This window comes from Phyllostomus hastatus, unplaced genomic scaffold (assembly GCF_019186645.2).
Source record: "Phyllostomus hastatus isolate PE091 unplaced genomic scaffold, TTU_PhHast_1.1 phas_contig_5, whole genome shotgun sequence".
Taxonomy (NCBI): Eukaryota; Metazoa; Chordata; class Mammalia; order Chiroptera; family Phyllostomidae; genus Phyllostomus; species Phyllostomus hastatus.
Window position 1 is genome coordinate 6,710,164 of NW_025333897.1, and position 24,843 is coordinate 6,735,006.

Consider the following 24,843-nt stretch of genomic DNA (forward strand, 5'->3'; position numbering starts at 1 on the left):
CAAAACGGATCCGGCGGGCGCAGACTGAAGACGAGAGGAAGGACTGGCGGGGGTTACCCATGCCGCCGTGGAGGGTAAACTCGCGCCTGTGCTTAGTGCTTTGCGAGTTCCGTGAGGCGTCATATTCCCGGCTCCCGTACGACACTATTCTATAAACTGGGGAAGCGAGGCCCAGAGGTTGGAAGCAGTTACTTTAACAAAAGATTGGAGCAAGTAATTAACCAAATCTCAGCGCAGAGGCCAAATACAAAGGTGCTGGCAGCCAGTACCTGTGCGCAGCTCCGCCCCTCTTCAAAAGGCGAAGCAACCTGGCCTGACCCTTCCCGCGACCCGTCGTGAGGCAGAGCGAGCGCGGAAGGCTTGGTGGGCAGCGCTGCGCCATGGAACCCGACGGGACCTATGAGCCGGGCTTCGTGGGTATTCGATTCTGCCAGGAATGGTGAGGCGGGGGCAGCAGGTGTGGAAGGAGATCAAGTAATGGTCCCGGGACTGACCTCTGACTTCCCCCTCCCCACAGTAACAACATGCTTTACCCCAAGGAGGACAAAGAGAACCGCATTCTGCTCTACGCGGTGAGCGCGAGACCGCGGGTTCCCCGGTCTTCCCCCAGGGGTGAGCCCGTTCTCTTCCTGGCCCCGCCTTACTCACGTGACCCCTCGCTCCCTGTTCCGCCCGGACTGACCCTAGTCTCCTCTGTCCCGAAAGGAACTCTTCTTCCCAGTCTTTCCCACCCTCGAGGGGTATTGATGCTCGATACGCCCCATTATCCCAACCTCGAGACTCCATCCCCTCCCTAATCAACTTCTCCAGGGAAAACCTTGCCCTCTCTCCCAATCCCATGGGGAGCTCTCCGTGACCCCCTTCCTGCCACACTCGCCCTCCCGCAGTGCCGGAATTGTGACTACCAGCAGGAAGCTGACAACAGCTGCATCTACGTGAACAAAATCACGCACGAAGTGGAGTGAGTGGCAAGGCTGGAGTTTAGGGACGGGGTTGGCTTGGGGGCCCCTATCAGAGCACCGTTATTCACTTTCTCCCTTAGTGAACTGACCCAGATCATCGCTGACGTGTCCCAGGACCCTACGTTGCCGCGGACCGAGGACCACCCATGCCAAAAGTGAGTATGCAGCTGATATTCGGGACCGAGAGAGGCTGGTCCTCACCAGGCGGAGAGTGGAGGAGGAAGGAGGGAAGGGTACGCTAGTGGCAATGGGTGGCTGTCTGTCCGCACAGGTGCGGTCACAAGGAGGCGGTGTTCTTCCAGTCACATAGTGCCCGTGCCGAGGTGAGTGGCATGAAGAAGGCTTTCTAAATATCCTGGGCTTGGTCCTTCCTGGGAGGAGGGAATACCAATAGTGAGGGGAGGCTGCCCTTCTGGCGTCCTGAGCTGGACCCTTACCAATGAGGAAGGCCTCCTTGTCTGTTTTTGAGGGGTGAGGCTAGCTGGATGCAAGTTCCATATTGCGCCCTCCCGAGGGTCCGCACACTTCCTAACTGGGCATCCTTTTTGCCAGGACGCTATGCGCTTGTACTACGTGTGCACAGCCCCACACTGTGGCCACCGCTGGACGGAGTGAACCACCTTCCCTCAGTAAAAAATGCTCCGTTCTGTGTTCGTGTCCTGTGTTTATTTGCCTCTCATGGGTTGGACACAGGGTGCGGTCTCAAGCAGCACGGTGTAGGGCGCAGTGCTGCTCATAAGCGTCGGGTCTTGGGCTGGTGAAGCCACAGTCCTCGCACACGTGCAACTTCTCACGGCGCTCACGGTAGGCGTAGCTGGCCGGCTGCCCGTGCACCTTGGCGAGATGAGTTTCAAGCGAGCAGCGCTGTGTAAATGCTTTCCAGCAAGCTCCGCAGCGGAATGGGCGGATCCCTGCACAGATAGGCAGAGCGGGAGAGGACAGGACAATGACCTCAGACCAAAGCCAACCCACCTTGCCCTCTGTGAGCATTCCTCCATTCCTGCTCCAGGTTCTGCTGACTTCACCTACATCCCACTATCTCCAACCTCAGTGTAAACATGGACCAGGCATCTGCGTCTTCATCCTCACCAGGTGGTTCCTTCCCCAAGGTCCAGGAGGGCAGTGGGTGGCCTTCCCTCCCACCCTTCAGCCTGGGACCTGAATCCTGTAACCAGTGCCTGTCTTCACACCCCTCAGCAGGCCCCTACTTGGCACTACCTTACCTGATGGCTGGATCTCTGCCCCACAAAACATAAACGAAAACTCCACATCCAGGACACCTCCCTCCATTTTGTCCCACCCCCACCCAGGGCCCAGCAGCCCCTCCATGCTCTTGCCACTGCTCACCCGTGTGAGTCCTCATGTGGCGCTTGAGGTCAAAGGCATCGTGAAAGCCCTTGCTACAACAGCTGCACACATGGCGGCGCGCGGGGCTGTGGCACTTGAGGTGCCTTGTCAGCATGCGCTGCAACGGAAAGGCCTTGGGGCAGAACGGGCAGCCAAGCATCCCAGGGTCCTTGGGAGTGGTGACCAAAGTGCCCTGCATGGGCTGTGGGAGGGACATGGGAGTTACACACACACACACACACACACACACACACACACACACACACACTGGAGCAAACTGAGTACCTAGAACTAGGAACCATGGGGGTCCAGGAAGGCCAGAGACTATTTGTGGGCAAATGCCATCCTTTCTCCAACATCTTCCCTGACCATGCCCCATTGCCCTTACCTTACTTTATTTTTTCCATAGCACACACTATTTACCAACATAATATGTACTTTCTTAATTTTATTGTCTATACCTGCAGCCCCCTCCAGATTATAAACTCCAGGGAGGAAGGAATTTTTGTCACTCCTGCCTAATACCCATTGCTTCAAACAGTTCCTGGCTCTCAAGAAATACTGAACTAGTCAAGCATATTTACATTTGGCTAGTGCTGTCCGTCCAGTGCATGCACAGAAAAGCTCTTCTAAGGCCCCCAATCTCATCCTCATCCCCATCCTGCTCCTGTCACCTTGTCTGATCCTCTGCCCCCACAGACTGGAGAGATCCCTAAGGGTAGGAACTGTGGCTGCCCACTCTGGGGAAACAGTGTTTGGGATGAGGCCTAACAGCTCACTGAAAGGCATTCTCAATGGAGAGAACAAAGGGTGGGAAGGTCCTGAGGCTGGAAGGGCATGCAATGGGCATAGGAAGTAAGGGAGGGTCAGGGTCTGTTGAGGCTGAGAGTGGGCAGGGGTGAAATTGAGCAGGGTCTTGGGGGCTACCTGCAGACTCACCGCTGCCCAAGAGTCCCCAAGGCTGGAAGAGTGGTGTGCCGGTGGCCCCTCCAGGCTTCTGCAGGCTGAGAAGAGAAGCCTAACAGTGATGCTTTGTGTTTCCCCTGCCCCCTCACCTCCAGGCCTAGTGAGGGCCCCCACCTGGGACATAGGCGTCTCCCCGGAGCTGGTCGGGCAGGTGGCTCCAGTTGGGTGGTTGCAGGCGCCTACTCCTTACCAGGAAGGCACGAGGCATCACCTCCAGAAATGGTAAGATGGTTACACGCACACGCCCACTGGGCTGCCTCCTCCACCTCCTGTGAGACCTCAGCCCCGGGATGACCATCCCAAGGGGAAAAGGAGGGGGCAGCCATAAAGGAGCCTCATTCTCTCAATGCAAATTTCATGACAGGCCCAGGGGGCAGACTCACTTGGCTCCAATTACCTCTGTCTTGGGGCCCACCATTCCTCCCCCCCTTCTATGAAAGATTCCTGAGGCTATTCTCCAGACTCCCGGGGGCAGGTAAGCACTAGGACCCGCCGCCCCCCACCCCCCCCAGGAGGTCCAGCAAGGGCACCAGGCAGCCTAGGCAGCTCTTGTGGGGTGGGTAGAGGAAACAGAGACTCCAGGGGTTTTGAATGTCTTCTCATAGTACTGGCAGGGCCAAGGATCTAAAGGTGTGTTTGCCAGGCAAATCAGTCAGTACTGGACATCCAGCAGCCTGCTTGGTTATTCAAATCACAGCAGCTGTCCGAGGAAGCAGGGGAGGGGATGACTGATTGCTTGCTCCAGAGGATGGGGGGACAGCAGGGTCTAATAGTTGAGGGCAGAGTAAGGATCCAGGCTGTGCATCTTCCAGCAGGAAGCACCGCCTCTCTGACCCTCGGATTCCCAGAACTGATGTTCAGCCAGAAGCACACTGTTCAGGTGTAGCAGGCATTAAGACACTAGTTTGTGGATAGTCCAGCTCCTGGTGACTGCCTGGGACACCTCTCCCCCACTCCCACGTGCCCGAAACAGCTGGAGGCTCTGAAGACCTTACCTCAGCATTCTGGCCAGGCTGTGTTCCAGATTGGTCAGTGGCCTCTTAACCAGGGGTTAAGGATTTTGAACACTCCTCCTCATACAGTTACTCTCATTTATTCACCCAACAATTCTCTGAGCTCCAACTATAGACCAAGTATAGCTCAGCACTGAAAACAAGCACATAGCTTAGCCCATGGGGGAGACACACAAGTGACTACCCAGAATGACCAAGACCTGATGGTGATAGCACAGGCAGAGCAATCCAAGCTGTGATGGGGAGTGTAGGAGAGCGTTCTGCGTGGCGTGGGCCCAGCTCCCACTCGGAGATGCACAGGACGCACGCCCACGGATAGGTTCCCCTGTGGGGAATCAGGCCTGCAATGTACCTAGGCCACTTTGAGACTTGTTTTTGTTAAAACTCCCTCACCCTGAATTTGAGGCAGCAAACGTTTACTACAAAGTAACTTCCTAAAATCCATGCTAAACCTTCCTAGGACTAGTGTAACTGCTTTTCCCTTTTCATTTGCAAATATCCCTCTTCTGTGATGTGCGGCATCGGCTCCTTTGTTTTCTGTAAAAGGTAACCACCTAAAGTGAGCCTGTGCATAGTAAATGAGGACCATCATGTAATGTGCCAAAAAAAGAAATAAAGGCCTGTCATGGCGGATGCCGCAGCTTTTGGGTCCCCCTTGAGAGAAAGCGCCATGCTCACCCCTTTTCCTCCACAGGACTCGGTAGTCCGGTAGTCCGTGTGAATGTCTCTCTCCCATCCACAATGTGGCAAACTCCATGAGCCGGGGTCCACATCAGGGGAGAGTGCAGGAGGACTGAGGGAGGGAGGAAGAGGTTCTTGATCCAGCCTAAGGGTTGAGAGACAACTTCCTGGGCATGAGCCCTGGAGAAAGAAGAGGGCTAGGATGAAAGGGGAGAATGTTCTAGGCAGAGGGAACAGTCTATACAAAGGCTTGGTGATGAAAGAAGCAATATTTATCCCTTTATTCACATTCCCTAGAGTTAGTCCTGCTGACTCATTTGGGGAAGCGAGGGAGGCAGCCCTGAGAGTCTGCTAGCCCAGAGCTTTACCACTTTATTTCTGCAGGAGCTGGGACAAGTCATTTATCAGTGAGCCTGTTTCTCCATCTGGAAAATGGAACTAACGAGTCTCCCTATTTCCGGCTTGTGTTGAAGACCCATGCAGATCATGTGGGGAGAATGCTGAGCATGGGATCTGGCATGTGGCAGACATATAAACAGAGGGGTTGTTAGGAAGTCTCATGGGGTGATGTGGCTAGGTGAGTATCTGTGTTTCAATGGACCCATCTGCAAAATGGGGTTTTAAGTGTCCATGCAGCCATGACTGCTTTGCCTGGCACAGGTCTGGCAGGCCAGCGTCTAGGAGCTGTCCAATGTGGAGTGCAGGGGCCAGGTCACACTAAAGAATGAGCTGGCGAAGGGGGGAGCCATTCTGTTCCTGCTCAGGTGCCCAGTTCTCCATGCCCAACATATGTTTCATGGGGGAATTGACTCCTGTGTGGTTGCTGAAAACATATTAGAGAGGAGATCTGGAGTTGGGTGTCTTTATTTGCCCCCAGGCTCCCTTTCTACCCTGCTCTGTGTGGGAGGCTGACCTGGGTGGGCAGCAGCATCTGAGCTCCCATGCCCCCTGGCTTCCGGTTGGGTACAAACAATGGGGGGCCATGCAGATGTGGGAAAGGATCCCCTCAACTCGCTCCCTGTCAGGTTGCCAGAGACACAGGACCCCTCAGGGCAGCCCTCTCTCCAGGGTTCGCTCTTCTGGGTTTCACTTCACTCCCTTGTGCTTATGGCGCCGGGGTGGGGGGTGGGGGGGTGGCGGGAGGGGTTGTGTGACAGCTCTCTTCTGGTACCAGGTCCAAGGTACTGAGGTTTCATTCTTCCCTGCCCACTCCTTTGCAAATTATTCCTCCACTAAACCCTCTGAAATGTCCCACGTGAACATGCTGTCCTCTTCCCACTGAGATCCCATTGGTCCATAAACCACCTGCACACATGTTCATGAGCAGTGGTTTCTTAAGCAGCTCGTTTGTCCAACAGAAAGTCTGGTCTCCCTGGGGCTGAAGAGCTTGGCATTAGGAAGTGGACAGTGAGTAGCAGATACACTGGATTCTCTTGAACTACCTGCCCACCTCCCTTTATACCGAGAACCCAATTTTGTTTTGTCCAGCACAGGAGAGACGGCTGGTCCAAGCAAATCAAAGCAATCTCTATTCTCATTGCCCATGACTGCTCTGAAGGGGAAGGCCTCCACGAAGAAATCCGCAATTTCTTCCCCACTACCCTGACGGCTGCCCTGCTCTGTGCCTCTCCTACTGGTTGGGTGGGGGTGTACTGCTGAGTGTGTGGCAGACATGTTGCAATTGTGAGGGCCTAAACTGGAGGGTGGAACTCGGGCTCAGGGGGTGACAGAGCAGAGGCATAATCAAGAGTAACAAATGTCCCTACAGCATGTGTTCCCATAAGCCAGGCGTTGGCTACTTGGAATTGAAGGCTTAACTATAATACAGGGTGGGAGAAGGGGTAAATTTCACGAGGGATAGAGCCTCAAGTTGGTCTCCTGGATGTCCAGGGGCCTGGATCCTAAACCTTGCCTCAAGGGTCTTAGGTGACAGTGACCAAGCTAGGCCAGGAGAGTGCATCTCTGGTCTTTCAGGGGTGGCCTGTGGGCCACAGGCCTGGGCAAGGAATCTCCCGGCAGCGGTGCAGCCCAACTACGAGCCCTGGACCACGTGGGCTCACTAAGGCAGAGAGAGGGAGCTTTGAAAAATAAACAGAACGGGGCGTCTCCTCAAAACACCAATATTAGGGACTTTATTTAGGGGCGGAAATCGTGTCATGAATGTTTCTTGGATTTGAAAGTCATGAAGCAGCAAGGCCCTGCCTGGTGTGATCTCAATCTTTCTCCCACCGTCTCTCCCCTCTTCTATTCCAGCTGTCCTGGCTTTGTTGCTGTTCCTTACATATACGTTTGGTCCCCTCATGGGGCCTTTGCACTGGCTATTCTGTCTGCCTGTATACTTTTCTGAGATGTACATATGGCCTGTGTCCTCTATCAAGCCTCAGCTCAAATGTCGCCTCAGGAAGGCCTTCCATTACACTTCAACCAGCACAGTGAATTCCGTTAGTTATTGTTGTAATTGCTGTGTGCTTTGCTCTCTAGAACGTGAACGCCACAAGGGCAGATGCTTTGCTGGTCCTGGTCCTCACTGTACCCTTAATACGCAGAGGAGTGACAGGCACCTGGGCACCAGCAGGATTTTTTTTTTTTTTTTTAACTGCATGATTGGTTCTGAGGTGAGTCAATGTTTATGGAGGCAGCAGTGGGCCATGTCCTCATGTTCAAAGGCCCGGCACTTCCACCAGGCATGCCTAGGTTTGAGTCTCAGCTCTGTGGCACCCTGGGCAAGACACTGGATTCTCTCTGAACATTTCTGGTGGACCATGACCAGCAAACAGAGCAGGGAGGAACAGGCAAGTGGGGGTTCAGTCCACAAGAGTCCGCATGGTAGAACTGTGCTTTAGGAGAGAGCCCCACCCCCTGCTGGCTCCCTTTTTATACACTTGGGACAGTGGGGGCTTCTGCGGTCACGAGAGCGTGGCCCTCTTAGCAGACATGCCATGTGGCTAGATGCCTGCTGCCAGGGGAAGCTGGTATCAGTGCTGGGAGCTCATCGGACCTTGAAGTTGGACACAATCCTCTTGCTGGGGAAGAAATTACTGTTCCAGCTGCTGGGTGGCCCGGGCATGCTGCCCGGATCGTCCAGTGGATAAGCCTGTTTATCTCTCCTCAATTTCCCCTGCTGCAGATAGGGACGAAAGCCTGGACCTTGGAGGATCTTGCATGGGCCTTGCCCAGGGGCCAGTGGTGTGGCCAGGGTCTGGTACATGGTGATCTCAGCAGCTCCACTGGGTTCTTGGGCATCAGGAAGGGTAGGGAAGGACTGGCCCTTTCCTGGGGTACAGCTGGGCCCCACTGGGCAAGGACTACATGTGATCCCTCAACAGGTCAGTGGGCTGGGGATAAGCGACATGGGAACCAGGTGCTGGGATCATCATGACTGCAGTTCCCAAACTTCCTGGGGATGTTGGTCCCATGTTCTCATGGACAGATTCTGAGGACAGGGCCTGGCATCAGGGCTTACGAGAGTTTCCTGGGCTGGTCCACCAGAGGCAATGCCCTCTACCCTCCCACCCTACACCCACCTGAAGAGGGGCTTTGTGGATGTGCCAGGATAGGCACCAGGAACCATTCCTCCAAGTTGTCCATTTATTTGCTTAAAATACCTATTTCGTCAGAAAATAGCAGGGCTGCTGGCCCTCAGTCCCCCTGTGCTTTCCTCTGCACAGCCTGCACCAGCAGCTCCGAGTAGTGTTCCAGCAGGGCACGCAAATCTGGGCTAGCCAGAGGGCACAAGGTAGGTGGGGAGAGAGGACCTGGGCTGGGCAGGGCCTGGGCTGGGGCCGCGTCACTCCCAACCAGCCAGTCGTTGGCCTCTAACTGGCTGTGGATCCAAAGGAAGGCGGAGGCCAGCTCAGTCCGTGCCTGCTGCTGCTCAGTACTCAGCTGGCCACTGGAGACCATCTGCAAGGAGTGCTAACCTTGTTAGGGACCTCTCAGGCCAGGTAGTCCCAGGGCACACCCCTTTAGCCTTTTCCCCTGACCCTGGGGGCTCACCAGGTGGTAAAGGTCCAGGGCTTCTTGGAAGGCTGCCTTCAGTTTGTGCACGATGGTCCCCACACTGCTCAGCTCAAGGGGAGCTGGGGAAAGGACTGCAGCTGGCACCCCAGGCTCCCCGCAGTGTTCGGGGCTGTCCCGGACCACACTGAGCACATCTAGGCGTAGAGAGGAGGGAATGAGAAAGATACCTCTACTTTATAGCTGGTCTGAGAGAGACCAGGGTGGCTGGGCTGATCCCAACTGTTGTCCCTCTGCCTGGAATACTTCCCTCAGTCCCCAAGGCTCCCTTCCCTCCCCTCCTGCCGGTCTCTGCTCAAATACCACCTTCTGTCCGAAGCCTTTTCTCACCATCCTGTTTAAAACTGTAACCACTGCCCCGACTTCTCACTCCCTAAAACCTTTCTCTTATTTCTCTCCTGAGCACATAAGCACTTCATGATACACTTAACACTTTCCTCACACATTTAGTTTAGGCATCTTCCCCAATTAAGGTGTCAATTCTCCGTACTCTTGTTTACCACCACAGCCCATCCATGCCCTCGGGGCCTAGAACAAAAGGCCCAACACATACAAAGCGCTCACTAAATAGCTCAGTAACTGAGCTGAATGGCACACAGCACCCGTGGCCAGGTCAAGCGCCCACCTTTGGAGCCGAGCTAGCTGTTACATGGGATGAGCTTAGGAGGCAACGCCTTATCCCAAGGGTGACACTCACCAGGGGTGAGCTCCAGGAGGGGGGTGATGCCACCAGGGCCCCCTGGCATGGCCTCTGGAAGTGAGAGGCCATCAGGGTGGGCAGGGCTGTTGAGGGGCCCAGGGGCCAGAAGCCTTGGGAGAAAGGTGGAGCTGTGGAGCCTCAGGGAGCTCACATCTATGGGAGCTGGGAAGCTAGCTGTTGTAACCGTGGCATCAGGCTGCGTGGCCACCGGTTCCTGGGACCCAACACAAGTAGTAGGTGACTCCTGTGGGGGTGGGGGCAGTAAGAGCCTGTCACAGACACCCGACAGGGTCTGTCTGAGGCTGGCCCGGGCTTCATGGTTGCCCTGGGACGTCAGGGCAGGCTCTTGGCCCTTGCTGCCAGAATTGGGTGCTGCCGTAGTGGTGGTGATGGCCTGAAGCTCCTGGTCCAGGGAGGCCAGCTCCCCCATGGACGAGGGCCTGCAGAGGGGTCTAGTCAATTCAGCCAGGACAGGGTCTTCACTGTCCTCAAGGGAGATGCTGTGTGACTTCTTGGCACAGGAGCTGGCAGCAGCCTCCATGTAGGAGCAGGTAGAGGGGCTGTGGAGGCCTGGAGTGGGTAGGGCTGTGGGCGTCAGAGGCTTCCTGTCTGTGGGCAGCAATGAGAAAGAGGGGACGCAGGAAGCCAGTCCTGTGAGGCAAGAGGCTGTAAAGGAAGCAGCTGGTTCACTCTCACACCCAAGCCACAGAAATGATAGACAGGGCCCCACCCCAGGGTGGCTGCAGGGTCTCAGTGGACCATGCCCATGCCCACCAGCTGGGCACCCGGGCCATTTGCTGAGAAGCTCAAGGCTATTTACTGGGGATGGTGATACTCACTCCGTGGGTACCAGGCCTCCAGGGTGTCAAGGGGCTCCTTAGCCTTCCCCTCAGAGAGGACCTGCAAGCACGGCCATGAGGTGAGGACAAGGCCTCCCGGCTCCCAGTCCTACATCCTGAGGAGGTGGCTCAGGTACTCACGTTGGTCCTGTCCGGGAAGGCATAGCCAGTACCTGCTCTCAGAGGCTCTGCTCTGGGCTGGTTCTCCCCGAGGTCTATGACTTTGACCTCTGGGGACTTCAGAAGGTTCAAGGGCAGCCGGAAAGGGAAGGTGTGGTTGAGCCTGTGGGAGGAAACCAGGCAGTTGTGCCTGCCCTGGGGGTGCCTGAGAGGACTCAGCCCCACCCTGGGGGAATACAGAAAGCTGGAAGGTTCACTAGATCACCAGCTTCTACCTGGATGTCTTCTGGAGGCGTGAGTGGAACTGGGCTGAGATGCTTAGCCGGGGATTTAGAGAGTCCTCATCCTCAGAGGCTGTCACATCTCTTAGGGATCCGTGAAAGAGCTCTAGGAAAAGATGCCAAGAGAGACCTCAGAATCCCTCCAGCCAATGAGTTCCAGGTCCGGGCAGATCCTTGAAAACCCCATCAACAGACAACACAGAGCAACTGTAGCAGGGAGAGGAAACCATGTGGCTTAGTCCTTAAGATAAGACATATGCCCTCCCGCTAACCTCAGCAGCCCTGCTGGGGAAAGCCCTAAAGCAGAGATGCCCACACTGTGCCTAGCACTGGATGATCCTCCGAGGCAGGGCCAAGAGGGACAGGGCCCTACCCTCGGGGTGGGCGTCAGTAAGTGTCTCAAAGTGGTGGCGGAGAAACTTCTCTTGCTCAGGGGTCTGGGGCAGGGAGCCATTGGATATGCCTGGTACCTCAGGCTGGGACAACTCTTCTGCAGGTCCTGGGTATTCTGTGGAGAGGCAAAGGGGGCAGGCAGGAGAGAGCCTTCAACACCGTGAGTCATGGCAGACACCCTGACAAAGACACCATGGAGAAAGCTGGACTCGCCCAGCACACACCCTGTTGCCACCAGGCCGAGAAGGAAAGACTGGCGGCTCTGCCTTCCGGGTGAGCCTTAGCGGGCACCAAGAGTACAGCTGATGTGGGGCCAGTGCTTACGTATCATGACCATCCGCTAAGCCAGGCCCACGCACGCACTGCCCTTCCTTGTGCCTAGCCCCTATTTACCTGGTATGGGGATCACTGTCATGTCAAACCAAGGGTCTGGGTCCAGGTGTGGAGGGGAGGAATGGATGGTGGCGGAGGTACATTCCAAGTAGGCCTCGGAATCCCCTGAATCTAAAGGAGCAGAGAGGGGATGGTATGGGGGAGCCAGAAGCCCAAAGCCAGGCCCTTTGTTGGGTGAGTCAGGTAAGTGGCTCAATTTCTCAGGGCTTCAGTTTCCCCATCTAGAGGAAAGGGATGATAATACCCGCCGCCTATTTTTATGGACAAACAAGGTTATGCTTGTAGGAAGTGGCAGAGCTGGGCTTCCCGTTGGTGGGCAGTTGGGCTCCGGAGTCCTGTGGTAATATCAAAGGACCATATCTGTCCTCTGCGACACTCTTGAGTTTCAGGAAGGCTGGGTCAAGGTCATCGTCAGTGCCCAGAAAGGAGCCTAGCCAGAGGAATAGGCTACGGCAGGGTCCTTGCCTGGCCCTCACTCACCCTCAAGTTTGCTCTGATCCTTTGAGCCCATGGAGGAGACTCTGAGATAGAAGTCACCTTGCTGGTCTTCAGGTTCCCCCCTGCACCACTTTCCAGCTGCACTTGCTGCAAAGCCAATAGGGACAGGGTGAGGGAATGATAACATACTAGTTAGTAAACAACTGGCCCCTACCCAGAGCCCTGAGGCATCTGCACCCTGCTCCTCTTGGGTGCACTACCTTGCCTCTCCTGCCTCCTCCAAAGGCTGCCTTCCCCCAGGAGTCCCTTGTACCTCCACCTAAAAACATGGAAGCAGGCTGCAGGGCTGGGCTCCTGTTCCATTAGGTCCCTGCCCCTTCCTCCCCACTCCCACAGGCCCACTGGGAGAGCAGTTCTTTCAGAGCATGCCTATCAGGGGAGGCTTCCGCTCTCCAACTAAGACGCCCCTTGGTGCAAAGGACACTTACCTGTCCGTCCCTGGGACCGGCACCTCTGCCTCCAGGGAGATGATGACCTCTCTGGCTTCAGAACACTCCCTCTGTAAGGGCAGGAAGGAGGGATTCCTATGGCCATCTTCCTGGGGACTCTCTGACTGTGGGGTAAGGAGGCACAGCCATCTGAGGCAGCCGTGGCAACCAGGACACTTGCAAGCTTCTAAGTGTTACAGTAAAGATGTCAGGGATAATGGCAGCCCCCACTGTGGGATGCTCACTGTGCACCAGGGTTGGGGGCCAAGACCCTCGTTCGCCATGAGCTCACTCCACGCCCAATTGCATTATAAGAGTCTATTCATATGAAATTCAAGAACAGGCAAACCAGTCCATGCTGAGAGAGGTCAGAGTGCTGCTTACCTTGGGTTAAAGTACTAGCTGGGAGGGGAACAGGGGTCTTCCTGGAGGTAGAAAATGCTCTATATTTTGACCTGGGTGGTACATATACATAGGCACATACACAGGTAACGATTCTTCAAGCTATTTACCTAAGCTTAGGTAATGTGCACATAACTGCATGTATATTATGCCACAATAAAAAAACCCCAAACATATAGGATTAAAAAAAAAAAAAAAAGGAAGAAGAATTTTACCCTGGCTGGTGTGGCTCAGTGGATTGAGTGCAGGCCTGCGAACCTTAGGGTCCCTGGTTCAATTCCCAGTCAGGACACATGCCTGGGTTGCAGGCCAGGTCCCCAGTAGGGGGTATGTGAGAGGCAACCACACATCGATGTTTCTCTCCCTCTCTTTCTCCCTCCCTTTCTCCCTCTCTAAAACATAAATAAATAAAATCTTTTTTTCAAAACAAGAATTTTATTTGGAAAATAATAAGATAAGAGCTAAAATTGCTTTAGCACCTCAAATGGGACCACTCCCTGTTCTTAGCAGTGGATTTCTGTAAAAGTCCTCTGAGGGCTTTTTTTAAAAAATAAGATTTTATTTATTTATTTTTAGAGAGAGGGGAAGGGAAGGAGAAAGAGAGGGAGAGAAACATCAACGTGAGGTGAGAGAGAAACATCGATTGGCTGCCTCTGTACGTGCCCCAGCTGGGGACTGAACTCAGAATGCAGGCAAGTGCCCTGACTGGGAATCGAACTAGCCACCTTTTGCTTTGTGGGGTGACGCCCATCCAACTGAGCCACGCCAGTCAGGGCTGAGGGCTATTTCTTAATGACCGTTTTTAGGAAACTTTTTTGTCCTCTCTCTTTTTTTTTTTTCTTAATGTCTTTATTTTTGAAAACTGAAGCCCAGAGAAGCAAGCCTTGCTCTGATTCACGCAGAGGTAGGGCCAGTCTCCACTTGTTCAAATACACCTCCATTCAGGCACAGGCCTGCTCTTGGGCCCAAACTCTTAACCCCCAAAGTGACCCACCTCCCAGATTCCTGGTCCGCCCTAGGAAGTCTCACTGTGCGCCAGGCCTGGGGCTCACCCTCCTGCCCTCTGCCATCTCAGGTAATCCTCTCACACCCCTGGAGTGGGACAGTCAGCCATATTTTCTAAATGAGAGTGCTGAGGCCCCCAAGTCCTGAGCGCACTAGAGCAGCAAGTCCTTACCTCACTCAGCAGACCTGCCAGGCTCTGCGGCTCCACTGTATCCAGAATGGAGTCCCCCAGGCTGTCAAACTTCATGGGGGTAAAGAAGCAATCCAAGTCATGGACATTCAGAATGGTCTTGAGGGGCTCCTGGTCAGCTCGCTCCGCCCAGCGACCATGTGGCTGGTAGCTGTGCTTGGTGCGGAACGCTGAGCCACCCACCACATCGTCATCTCCCAGCTGAGGGTGAGAGGAAGGTCAGGCAGCAAGCCAAGTGATCGCCAACCCAATGAGAGCCAGGGACACTGCACGAACCTCACCCAGGCTCTTGGCTTTAAACACTACTCAGAACTAACCTCCACACATCTATCTCCAGCCTGAACCTTGCTCTTGAAACTTCAGAAGTACACGTGCAACTGCTCTACAGCTCCATATGGATGTTTAGTGGATATTTCAAAGTGAATATGTTTAAAAGTGATTTCCAACACCCCAAACCTGCTTTTCCTAGAGCCTTTCCTATCTCAGCTATTCTGCTCAGGTCCCAAACCTTGAGGTCATCTTTCATTCCTCTCTTACACTGTCCCTCATATTCCCCATTGTATTTCTTCAGCAAATTCTGTCAGCTCTGTCATTCAAACACACGCAGGGTACAGCCACTTCTCCTCCCATCCTGGTCTAGCCCACCACTGCCTATTACCAAGACAGTTGCTTGAGAGACGGTGAAGGCTGCGTGTTTGAGAACTCAGGCTCTGGAGTCAGCCTGCCTACAGGCGATCCCATGTCCTGTAATTCCTAGGTGTGTCACCCTGGACAAGTTACTTAACCCCTCTGGGCCTTGGTTTCTCTATCTGTGAAGTGGGGACAGGAAGAGCCCCTACCTCAGTGAGAATTAAATGAGATCATAAATAGAAAAGACTTAGAACAAAGCCCACACAGTAAGTATACAGTGATTATTTGTTGAATGTAATTCCGATTGTAGTATGCACTAATAAGGGGAGGCTTGGGGGACTGAGAGAGCATGTCCACATACCCTGACCTGCTCTGCAGGGAAGGGGATGGCAGGGGAGTATTTCCCGGTAGGCTTTGATCTGAGGTCTGACATTGCTCCAACCTAGGGTTTAGAATTCTGCTACCAGCTTCTCACCTACTAGCTCCTAGTCTGCCTCTCTCCCAAGAAAACGTTCATTAGTTCAATATTAACATCATCTGGATCTCTCTCTTCCTCTCACAATCCAATCATTTGGCTCGACTTTCAAAATCCCTCTGGAATCCAACCATTTTTTTCTTCCTCCCCGTCCAGCCTCCAATCTCTCCTGCCAGGATCATCTCAGCAGTCTATTCCCTAGGACCCCTGCTTCCCTCTCAGAAACTGTTTCCAACAAGCGGCCACAGGGACCTGTTAACACACGAGTTAGATCATGGCCATCCTTGGCTCTGAGCCCTCCCTTGTCTCCATCTCACTCAGCGCAGTGGGGGAAAAAAAAATAAATAACTGGGGAAAGACAACAAGGATTATCGAGGAAGTGCACCACGACCCATGTGGCCCTGCACCATCTGGCCCCCACTGCCCCGCTGAGCCCTTCTTTCATGCTACCTCTTACCCACCCTCCACCCAGGCACCTCAGTGCCCCTGAACTTTCTCAAACACGCTAAGCACAATCCTGCCTCGTGGCCATTGCCCTTGCAAACTGGTCTCTCCGCCTGCAAAATTCTTTCCCACGATCTGCATTTCTCACTTTGACTCTGCTCAAATATCATCTTCCCAGGGAAGCCTTTTCTGTTTACCCTAAAATTGTCACTCCCTCCCCCAATACTCCTTATTTTCCTTCTCAATATTTTTTTCCCTTCCGTAGCACTTAGGTTACTGTGGATATCGTCCATGTCCCACACAAGAAAATGAGCTTGTGAAGGAAGAAAGTTTGTCTGCCTTGTTTACCGCTGTGTCTCATGGCCAGAACAATGCCTAGCAGAGAGTAGGTGTTCAGTAAATGCATGTTGCACGAATGAAGGGCTATCTGAGCTGAGACTAGAAGGGTGATAGGGTTCTCCAGGGAAAAGAGAGATGTAGGAGGGGAAGTGCTCCTAGAAGAAACAAGATCATGGAGGATGGCACCCTTACCTTGCCAGCCCCCAGGCACCCAGACTCACCAGCCGCTTTGCCCAGAGTGGCAGCTTGCCGTTGGTCAGCAGGCACGGAGGATCTGAAGAGACACGTGGAATCCATAAAAAGACAGTAAACAACCCCACAGACAAATGGGCAACAAACGTAAACAGGCACTATTTCCAAACATTTCCAAACACTATAGGAATCCACAGACATATCAGAAGATGCTCAGCCTCACTAATTGTCAGGGAAATGCACATTTACACAATGGGATATAATGTTTTACCCCTAAGATCTGACAAAATTAAAATGCTTCATACTATCAAATGCCGGCAAAAAATATGGGGGAAAGACGGGCTTAACACTGACTGCTGGGGAGGGGGCAGTAAGGAGGGCCCCCGGGGTTCTCTTTTAAAAGAAAAAGTGTACTAACCCCAGGGCCCAGCAGTGCCAGTCCTTGGCCTCTATCCTGGAGAAATGCTCTCACGCATGCCCAAAGAGGAGGCCCAGGTGCTTAGGCTCCTTCACAACCGTGTAAAGTTGGAAAAAACCTAAATGCCCACCCAGAGGGAATAACTTAAAATATCCTACTATGCCGCTGGTCAAAAGAGGGAGGCCTCTGCTTGGTATCCACCAAGGTACAGGTGGATAAGATACTATTGAGAGGAAAAAGAACAATATGTGTAGTATACTACCATTTATGGACATAAATATGTGTTTCCTATGGATATATACATATGTATATAGTGTTCAGGAGAAGTCCTATAAAGATGCACAGGAAACTGGTAAAGCGGTCAGCTCTCCACCCGGCCAGCAGCGGGCAGATGAAGAGACTTCCGGCCAAGATGGAGGCATAGGTAAACACGCTTCACCTCCTCGCACAACTATAGCAAAAAATTACAACTAAACTACAAAACAAACATCACCCAGGTTCGTCAGAAAATTGAGCTGTATGGAAGGCCGACAACCAAGCATTTAAAGGAGCCGAATTCATCCAGATGGGTGCCTTTTCTACAAGAGGCCATGCTACTAAGACACGGAGTCAAAGCAGCTCTACCTAATACACAGAAACAAACACGGGGAGGCTGCCAAACTGAGGAGACTAAGAATTGTGGATCAAAGGAAAGAACAGGAAAAAAAAAAAACCCCTCCTAAAAAGGAAAATAACTAAATGAAATGGATGTAAGCAACCTATCAGATGCAAAATTCAAAACACTGGTGATCAGGTGCTCCAAGAAATCATTGGGTACTGCAATAGCATAAAAAAGGCCCAGGCAGAAATGAAGGCTGCATTAGGTGAAATAAAGAAAAATCTACAGGGAACCAACAGTGGAGAAGATGAAGCCGAGATTCAAACCAACGATTTGGAACGTAAGGAAGAAAAGAACCGTTCAATCAGAACAGCAAGAAGAAAAAAGAATTCAAGAAAATGAGAATAGAGTAAGGAGCCTAGGGGACATCTGCAAATGTACCAACATCTGAATCATAAGGGTGCCAGAAGGAGAGCAGAAAGAGCAAGAAATTGAAAACTTATTTGAAAAGATGACGAAAGAAAACTTCCCTTATTTGGTAAAGGAAACAGACATACAAATCCAGGAAGCATGAAGAGTCCCAAACAAGTTGGGCCCAAAGAGGACCACACCAAGACACATCACAATTCAAATGCCAAAGGTTAAAGATAAAGAGGGAATCTTAAAAGCAGCAAGAGAAAAAGCACACAGTTACCTACAAAGGAGTCCCTGTAAGACTGCCAGCTGATTTCTCAAAAGATACTTTACAGGCTAGAAGGGACTGGCAAGAAGTATTCAAAGTGATGAAAAGCAAGGACCTACAACTTAGGTTGCTCTATACAGCAAAGTTATCATCTAGAACGGGACGGCAGATAAAGTGCTCCCCAGATAAGGACAAGTTAAAGGAGTTCATCATCACCAAGCCATTCTTATATGAAATGCCAAAGGGAACTATGTAAGAAAAAGAAGATCAAAACGATGAACGTTAAAGTGGCAACGAATGCACGAGTATCAACAACCAAATCTAAAAAATTAAGCAAACAAGCAGAACAGGAACAGAATCATAGATATGGAGATCATTTGGAGGGTTATCATGTGGAGGGCGGCGGGGGAGTGGCGGCGTGGGAGAATGGGAGAAAAGGTGCAGGGATTAAGAAGTACAACTCAGTAGGTACAAAATAAATGGAGGGATGTTAAGAACAGTATAGGATATGGAGTAGCCAAAGAACTTATATGCGTGACCCATGGACGTGAACTAAGGGAAGGGATTTTTGGAGGGAAGTGGGGTACAGGATGGTGTGGGGCAAAGGGGGAAAAATTGGGACAGCTGTAACAGCAAAATCAATAAAATATACTAAAAAAAATTTTTTTTTAAAGAGTGGTCACCCTGGAGAGGGTCCTGGACCAGGAGTGAGGGTGGGGACAAAGAACATTAACTTATCCTGATTTTTTTTCCAAGGCTGCACTCTCACATTTGCTGTTGCCTAGCAATCGGCCATCTGTGGCCCTTGTTGGTGGAGCCCACCACCCACACTGAAAGCACCTAGTGCTGATCACTGTTCCCAGCCTCTCTCACAGCTGGAGCAATCATGACCAGTGGGACCTGAGAGAAGCCTGTCAGGGGCTTGTGGGAAAATATTCCTTTCTTTCTCTCTTTGTCTCTCTCTTTCTGAAGATTTTATTTATTTTTTAGGGAGAGGGGAAGGGAGGGAGAAAGAAGGAGAGAAACATCGATGTGACAGAACCACTGTTCAGCTGCCTTCTGTATGTGCCATGACCTGGGACGGAACCTGCAACCCAGGCACGTGCCTTGACCAGGAATCAAACCAGCAACCCTTCAGCTTGCAGTCTGGCACTCAAACCACCGAGCTGCACCAGCGAGGGTGGGAAATGTTCCTTTCCAAAGGACAGTCTAGGAGGAAATGTCCTATTCAAGCACGCCTCTGGTGCCTAGCACTTAAGCAGCCATCTTGCAACCATGAGGGCCTATGCCAACCAAGGCGCTATGCAGAGGAGTAGAGATTTATAGAGAGTCTGGCCTTTCATAAGGTCATTAAGCTACTACTCTCCCTTTTTGCCAGAACAACAAAATCTGTTCTGTCTTCTGGTTAACGTGCTCTGTTTTTTCCTGGGGCATCCTCTTTACATCCCTCCCTCCCAGGAAAGGAAGTCTGCCTGACAGCAAAGCCAATGTGGAGAAAAGTAGAGCCAAAACATAGAAAAGAAATACACTCCTTTAACATCACTTGACTACCTGGATCCAGCTATGCCCGAAGCCATCCTCTCAAATTTTCAGGTACATGAACCAATAAATTATTTTTTCTAGCTACACCAATGAGAGTCTGGTTGCTATTACACTGAGAGAGTCCTGACCAATATGATTACTGAGCTTCAGTATGTGCCAGGCACTGAAAACAAAGTAGTGGGCGCAACCCAGCCACGACCCCTACACTGACAGAGGTCAAATGAGGACTCCTTTGGATGGATCGGTTTCCCAACCTGGGTCCAAGCTCTCTTTGGATGGTGTCTTCAGCAGCTCTTCAGGTTCACACTCTTCCTCCAGCTCATCCTCTGTCTGCTCTCCAGGGCTTAAGGAGCAAATCTTGCTGGATGTACATGCCTCCTGCCTGAAGTCAGGAATGAGGAAGGCAAGGAGAGAAATAGGTAAATGGGGTCCTAGAGGGATCCGCCTAGGGCCAGAGCCCTGTGCTAGGTTCCACATGAACCTATGGTGCTGGGAGGTCTCACCTGCCACACCCACCCTGCTAAAAATATACCACCATACTAAATGAGATAGAGGAAAGGCTGGGCTCAAAAAATAAGAAACTCTGAAGGCCACATCAATGGGATGTTTGAAAAACAGAACAGATAGTGGGGCTTGAGTACTGAGCTGCTGGGACCTGTTTGGGGAAGCAGGGGGTAGCGATGAGGTTTTAGCTCCTTTGGAGTCTAGGAGACTACATGCTTGACACAAGGTGGGCACTGGAGCCAGGACCCTGCTCCGGCCCCAGGGTAGGGCGTGAGACTCAAAACCGCGAGCCAAAGGTAGCTGCTCTCTCCCTTGGTGCCTCTGTCTACAAAGCCTCCAAGCCCACTGCAGGACAGGCGGCACACGTCAAGGCCTTGTCCCCACGGGGAGGCAATGACAAAGCCTCGAGACAGAGAGACAGGGACAGCTCCGGGGGCAGGGGAGAGGAAGGAAAAACCTACAATTTCCCACTAAAAGCGAGACCTCCAAACCAAATTCCCAAATTAAAAACTAGACAATAAATTCATGCCAAATAAAAGTGGTCTCCACAGCATGAGAACTTTAAAGAGTAAGAAGGCATCTCAGTGACACTGGACCCTTCCCTGACCACCTCTCTCCTGGATCAGGGGCTTCCTCTGGTCTCCACAGCCTCCTGGGGCTTCCTGCATCACAGTACTCACAGGCTCTCCAAGCACTTTGCATCTCCGCTCCAAAACCCTTCTCATAGGTGTTATTATAACTTTGTATTCAAAGTCCATCTCCTCCCTGAGGGTGTACAAAAGGCAGGGCCCAGGGCTGTCTTGGCTATGGCTCTGTCCCCAGCATCATGCCTCTTGAGGCCTACACTAGGAAAATATTCCTCTGGGGGAGGAGAGAGAGGAGATGTGCAGGTGGCTGCTAGGACCTGGGGTGGCTGCTCCACTTCCCATCCTTTGTGTTCTGTTGCCCCTGCTCCTGATGGTCAATTTCCAGCAGGTGCTGCTTCATGCAGTTGGTGATCTCTGGGCCCAGGTGCCAGATGAACACACAGCTGTAGAGGCCAAAGAGAGATGTGGAAGGGTGAGAAACACTGACTACGCAAGTCGCCTGACTCTGAGGCCACCACCATCATCACAGCCAAGGCCCTATTACTTGGCACCTCCCAGAAAACACAACCCATCAGCTTAGTGCAGGGGCTCCCGGCCATGTCAGGTCTGAATCCTGGGTGGGGGGCTCCAGGGAACCCCAGCTAACCAGAGCCTGCTCTGAGGGCCTCCAGACCGAGGAAAGGGGTGGTGAGGAAGCAGGGTAGTAAACTGAAGGGAGTGAGAAAAGGGACTTCCTCGGGTACCAACCACATGCTAAGGAATTTATTTATTATATTTATTATAAATTATTACATATATAACTTACATAAAGAAATATATCAGGATGACATATATAATCATCTCATTTAATTATCACCATATAATTTTCAAGGTAAATGGTATCAACCCTCTTACAAAGGAACAAACTGAAGCTCAGGGAGGGGAAATGACCTGCTCAAGGTCACAAGTAAATAAGCAGCAAATCTGGGATTTGAACTCAGGGCTGGCTGTGATGCCAAGGTGCTTGCTGTCCAAGGAGAGAGAAAGCTGGAACACTCCGAAGAGCTCTCTGTGCAGACAGGTTGTAAGCCTGGTGTTGCCAGGGTCTAAGCCCCTGCTCTCCCTACAGTGCAGATGAAACGCATTCCCAGAGGGAGGCCAGCCAGGGGCAGCCTCTAGGCCTTTCCCACCTGTCTCCTGATACTGTGATCAAGTGACGACAGTCGTAGGTGAACTTAATGCCGGTGACGATGTCTAGAAACAGAACAGAGAAGCTGCGCTGACCTTCTGAGTCAGAAGGCTGTGTGGGGGTGGGTGAGGAGATGTCCCAAGCAGGGAGGCACACCCACCAGAATGGCCAAACATCTTGGCAATGCACTCGCCCGAGTAAAAGTCAATCACTGAGATGCTTTTGTCAGAGCAGCTTGTGGCTAGGAAGGTGCCTGAGGGGTCCACGTGGACCTGCCAAGGAGAGAATGCCAGTGATGCTTTATGCTGCCTGCTTTTTCTCTATGGTGAGGCCCAAGTCAAAATTCCCAGTCCCCACTGACTGAGGACCACCCTTGAGCTGGACACTTGGTACATGGGCTCATCCCAGAGAGCCCTCACAAACACACCCTTGGTACGGTAGGAACTCCTGCCTCCCACCGCACAGGTAAAAAAACCTAACATATACAACAATGGTACTGATGGCAGCCAGGCCCTGTGCTAAGCACTGTATGTGTGTAACTTGTTTCCTCCACACGACAACCCTATGACAGAAACTCTTGGTACTTGCATTTTACAGATGATGAACCAGACTGGAGAGGCGACGCTTGCCTGGGGTCACAGTCAGCCTGAGACAGAGCTGTGCGGGGGGGCGGGGGTGGGGGGGGCATTCTGACCCTGGAGCCTGAACTCTCAGTTAGTCCAGAGGCTCTGAGAAGGTCCCTGCCTTGGCCTGGATAACACAGGCAAGAGACAAGCCTGGCAAGGGAGCCCAGGACTCTTTGAGTTTTCCCACCATACTCTGTTGCCACTCAGAATGGAAACCACTTAAAATGGCTCCACCTAGAGGAGGACTCAGTAAATAAAGGTGAAGCAGTCTGGGCCACCCCTAGCTCCTGAGCATCCTTGGTCAGCGAGGCCAGAGTGGGTGGCTGGCCAGCATGTGATCCTTTAATCAGGTGCCAAGGAGGACCCAGGTCTAAGGCGGCTCACCAGGACAGCAGACACAAAGGGAAGACTTGTGTGTGGGGTCCGTGTATAGTTTTCACCCCAGGGGCCCTGGGCCCTCACCTTCAGCAGGGACCCTTCATCGCCTTGGGAGCCCTTGTAGCACTTCTTCTGCTTTCCATTCATGGTGTTGTAGACTCTGGGGAGGTGGTTACAGAACATGACCAACATGGAGCTGCCCACCCACCCCCGTCCCTCGCCCCTAGAAGGCCACTGCCACCTCTTATTCCCCCATCTGATGGCTGGACTGAAACCCTATCTCAGAGAATGAGACACCATCTCAGGCTCAGGTCATGGAAATGATGCATTAGGGTATCTGTTGGAATTAATGTCCACCTCCCCTGCCACAGAGTGAGCTGAGTGCCTGGCACCCAATTTGAATGAGCTGTTGAAGGAGGTGGAGAACCTCTTTGCACATGCCATGTCCTTTACATACTCCGCCCCCCCGCCATTGGCTCAATCCTCTGTGGCCTTCAGAGTCTCAGCTCAGACATTCCTTCCATTAAGCAGAGGTAGGGTCAAGTATTGCCCCAGGGCCCCCCCCCCACCCCCTTGGTCTATCCCCATCCCAGCCCTGACCACTCCAAGTTGTCACTCTCTGGTGAAGTGTCCATCTCTCCTCCACTGGACTATGGGCTCTGTGAAGGCAGGGCCTGGGGCTGCCCTGCTCACTGCTGTTACTCCTGCATTGTCCATCCCAAACAGGTGCTTGGGTAATGTAGGCGAGTGAATAAGTTTATGAGCCACATCCGTGCCTCTCAGTCACCCCCCCCCCATAGGCTTCTGGAGAGACAGAAGGAACCCTCTGCTGATCTGGAGGCTATGCCCAGGTGAAACCAGCTCCTAAGAAACACCTGCTGGGTCCCTCCAGTCACTCGGCCTCTCAGGGACCAGATGAGCACGGGGAAAGAGAGCAGACAGTGCACGAGAAGACAGACTCAGCTAGGTCCTATACAGGCCCCACTCAGAAAGCAGCCCAGGCCAGGCTGACGAAGGGCCCAGGGCAGCTCCTCACCTCACATTGCGGTCCTGGCAGGCCACAGCCACGTACTTCTGGGTAATGTCAACGTCCATGTCATACAAGGTGGTCTTCTCTGCCACATGGTGGGTGCGGACAAAGTGGAGCCCATCTGAGCCCTGGCAGGGCAGGCAGGACCCTCAAAGGACAGCTGTGACAAGCATCCCCCTACCCCAGCTCCCAAGAGGGCCACCCCACACTACCTGCTGGGCACTACGAAAGTAGATGCTCTTGTCAGCCCCACAGCTGATCATCTGGATGTCTCTGTTGCCTGGAAGAGGAAGCAGCAGTGTACTACGTAGGGCTGGGCCACCACTGCAAGGGAACTCAGCTGGGGTTCAGGGAGGGCTTCCCAGAGGTGAGGTGGATGCCGGGTGCACGTAGGAGTCTGTAAGATGTGAGCTGTGTGTGTGAGGAAGTACAGATGGAGCACTTGCAAGGGAGGCCCCTGCAGAGCAAGGGCTGAAAGGGAAACGAAGGCCAAGGGGACAGAAGGGGCTGCATGTCTTAGACAGGCAGACACTGGGAGGCTCATGCGATCATGATCAGAACACCCACACATCCCTCAGGCCAGGCCCTGCACTGCCTGTGCCTCCCTCTTCCTGACTGCTCACTAGCCACTTCATCGCACAAATGCGACCCAGGGGCTGAGTCACACAGTCCTTGCCCCAGGGTGCACAGAGAGTCAGCACAGGGCCAGGACTGAAGCCAGGCATTCTCTGGTTAAACACTGTGCTCTGAAACCAGCTTCTTCTCTGAACCTCAGCTTCCTGCCTGTATAATGGGCCTACAACAGCCCCTGCCTCAAGAAATTGTGTGAAACCCTTAAACAGTGGCTGCTACCTGGTAAGCACTTTTCTTCTTTTTCTTCTTCTTCTTTCTTTATAGAGTAAGAATAACAGTACACATACCTCACAGAGTTGTGGTGAAAACGAAAAGACAAAATAAATATTTAGAAGCTTAGTACAACAGATGCTGCTCCTTCA

At 52.6% G+C, this 24,843-nt stretch overlaps 3 protein-coding genes across 5 annotated transcripts in view; 1 reads left to right on the forward strand and 2 right to left on the reverse strand.

Annotated features, from left to right (window-relative positions):
* The first annotated feature begins 31 nt into the window (after positions 1 to 31).
* On the forward strand, positions 32 to 1,611 carry LOC123823637 (DNA-directed RNA polymerase II subunit RPB9). Its single transcript, XM_045846559.1, has 6 exons — positions 32 to 439; positions 518 to 572; positions 888 to 961; positions 1,043 to 1,117; positions 1,234 to 1,285; positions 1,515 to 1,611. The coding sequence occupies exons 1-6, from the start codon at positions 381 to 383 to the stop codon at positions 1,575 to 1,577; spliced, it is 378 nt and encodes a 125-aa protein (XP_045702515.1). The 5' UTR covers positions 32 to 380; the 3' UTR covers positions 1,578 to 1,611.
* LOC123823634 (putative transcription factor ovo-like protein 3) lies at positions 1,604 to 4,569 on the reverse strand. Of its 3 annotated transcripts, XM_045846554.1 has the most exons (5): positions 4,271 to 4,569; positions 3,390 to 3,486; positions 3,237 to 3,313; positions 2,310 to 2,511; positions 1,604 to 1,873 (listed from the first exon to the last, which is right to left on the reverse strand). In XM_045846554.1, exons 2-5 carry the CDS (start codon positions 3,481 to 3,483, stop codon positions 1,665 to 1,667), a joined length of 582 nt encoding a protein of 193 aa, XP_045702510.1. In that variant the 5' UTR covers positions 3,484 to 3,486; positions 4,271 to 4,569; the 3' UTR covers positions 1,604 to 1,664. The 3 variants fall into 3 exon arrangements, with proteins under 3 accessions (XP_045702510.1, XP_045702509.1, XP_045702508.1); XM_045846553.1 differs by lacking the exon at positions 4,271 to 4,569 and having other exon boundaries at positions 1,605 to 1,873; positions 3,249 to 3,313; positions 3,390 to 3,620; XM_045846552.1 differs by lacking the exon at positions 4,271 to 4,569 and having other exon boundaries at positions 1,605 to 1,873; positions 3,390 to 3,620.
* Positions 4,570 to 8,536: 3,967 nt separating this feature from the next.
* The window catches only part of LOC123823706 (WD repeat-containing protein 62-like), a 30,442-nt gene continuing 14,135 nt past the window's right edge, over positions 8,537 to 24,843 (reverse strand). Inside the window, 20 exon segments of the mRNA XM_045846655.1 lie at positions 8,537 to 8,872; positions 8,966 to 9,123; positions 9,684 to 10,352; positions 10,526 to 10,586; positions 10,667 to 10,808; positions 10,921 to 11,032; positions 11,300 to 11,434; positions 11,713 to 11,823; positions 12,193 to 12,274; positions 12,276 to 12,297; positions 12,639 to 12,763; positions 14,218 to 14,436; positions 16,345 to 16,397; positions 19,810 to 19,937; positions 20,964 to 21,089; positions 21,816 to 21,879; positions 21,975 to 22,086; positions 22,903 to 22,978; positions 23,855 to 23,976; positions 24,061 to 24,128. Of these exon segments, the coding sequence (XP_045702611.1) occupies positions 8,609 to 8,872; positions 8,966 to 9,123; positions 9,684 to 10,352; positions 10,526 to 10,586; positions 10,667 to 10,808; positions 10,921 to 11,032; positions 11,300 to 11,434; positions 11,713 to 11,823; positions 12,193 to 12,274; positions 12,276 to 12,297; positions 12,639 to 12,763; positions 14,218 to 14,436; positions 16,345 to 16,397; positions 19,810 to 19,937; positions 20,964 to 21,089; positions 21,816 to 21,879; positions 21,975 to 22,086; positions 22,903 to 22,978; positions 23,855 to 23,976; positions 24,061 to 24,128 (2,849 nt within the window). The 3' untranslated portion in view covers positions 8,537 to 8,608.

Bases quoted from the DNA above. Each gene is read 5' to 3' on its own strand.
- LOC123823637 (XM_045846559.1), top strand. From the start codon at position 381: ATGGAACCCGACGGGACCTATGAGCCGGGCTTCGTGGGTATTCGATTC. The intron at 573-887 runs GTGAGCGCGAGA...GCCCTCCCGCAG, and splicing joins ACCGCATTCTGCTCTACGCG to TGCCGGAATTGTGACTACCA. The intron at 1,118-1,233 runs GTGAGTATGCAG...CTGTCCGCACAG, and splicing joins GAGGACCACCCATGCCAAAA to GTGCGGTCACAAGGAGGCGG.
- LOC123823634 (XM_045846552.1), bottom strand. From the start codon at position 3,573: ATGGTCATCCCGGGGCTGAGGTCTCACAGGAGGTGGAGGAGGCAGCCC. The intron at 3,314-3,389 runs GTGGGGGCCCTC...TTCTCTTCTCAG, and splicing joins GGGAGACGCCTATGTCCCAG to CCTGCAGAAGCCTGGAGGGG. The intron at 2,512-3,236 runs GTAGCCCCCAAG...TCCCTCCCACAG, and splicing joins GGGCAGCGGTGAGTCTGCAG to CCCATGCAGGGCACTTTGGT.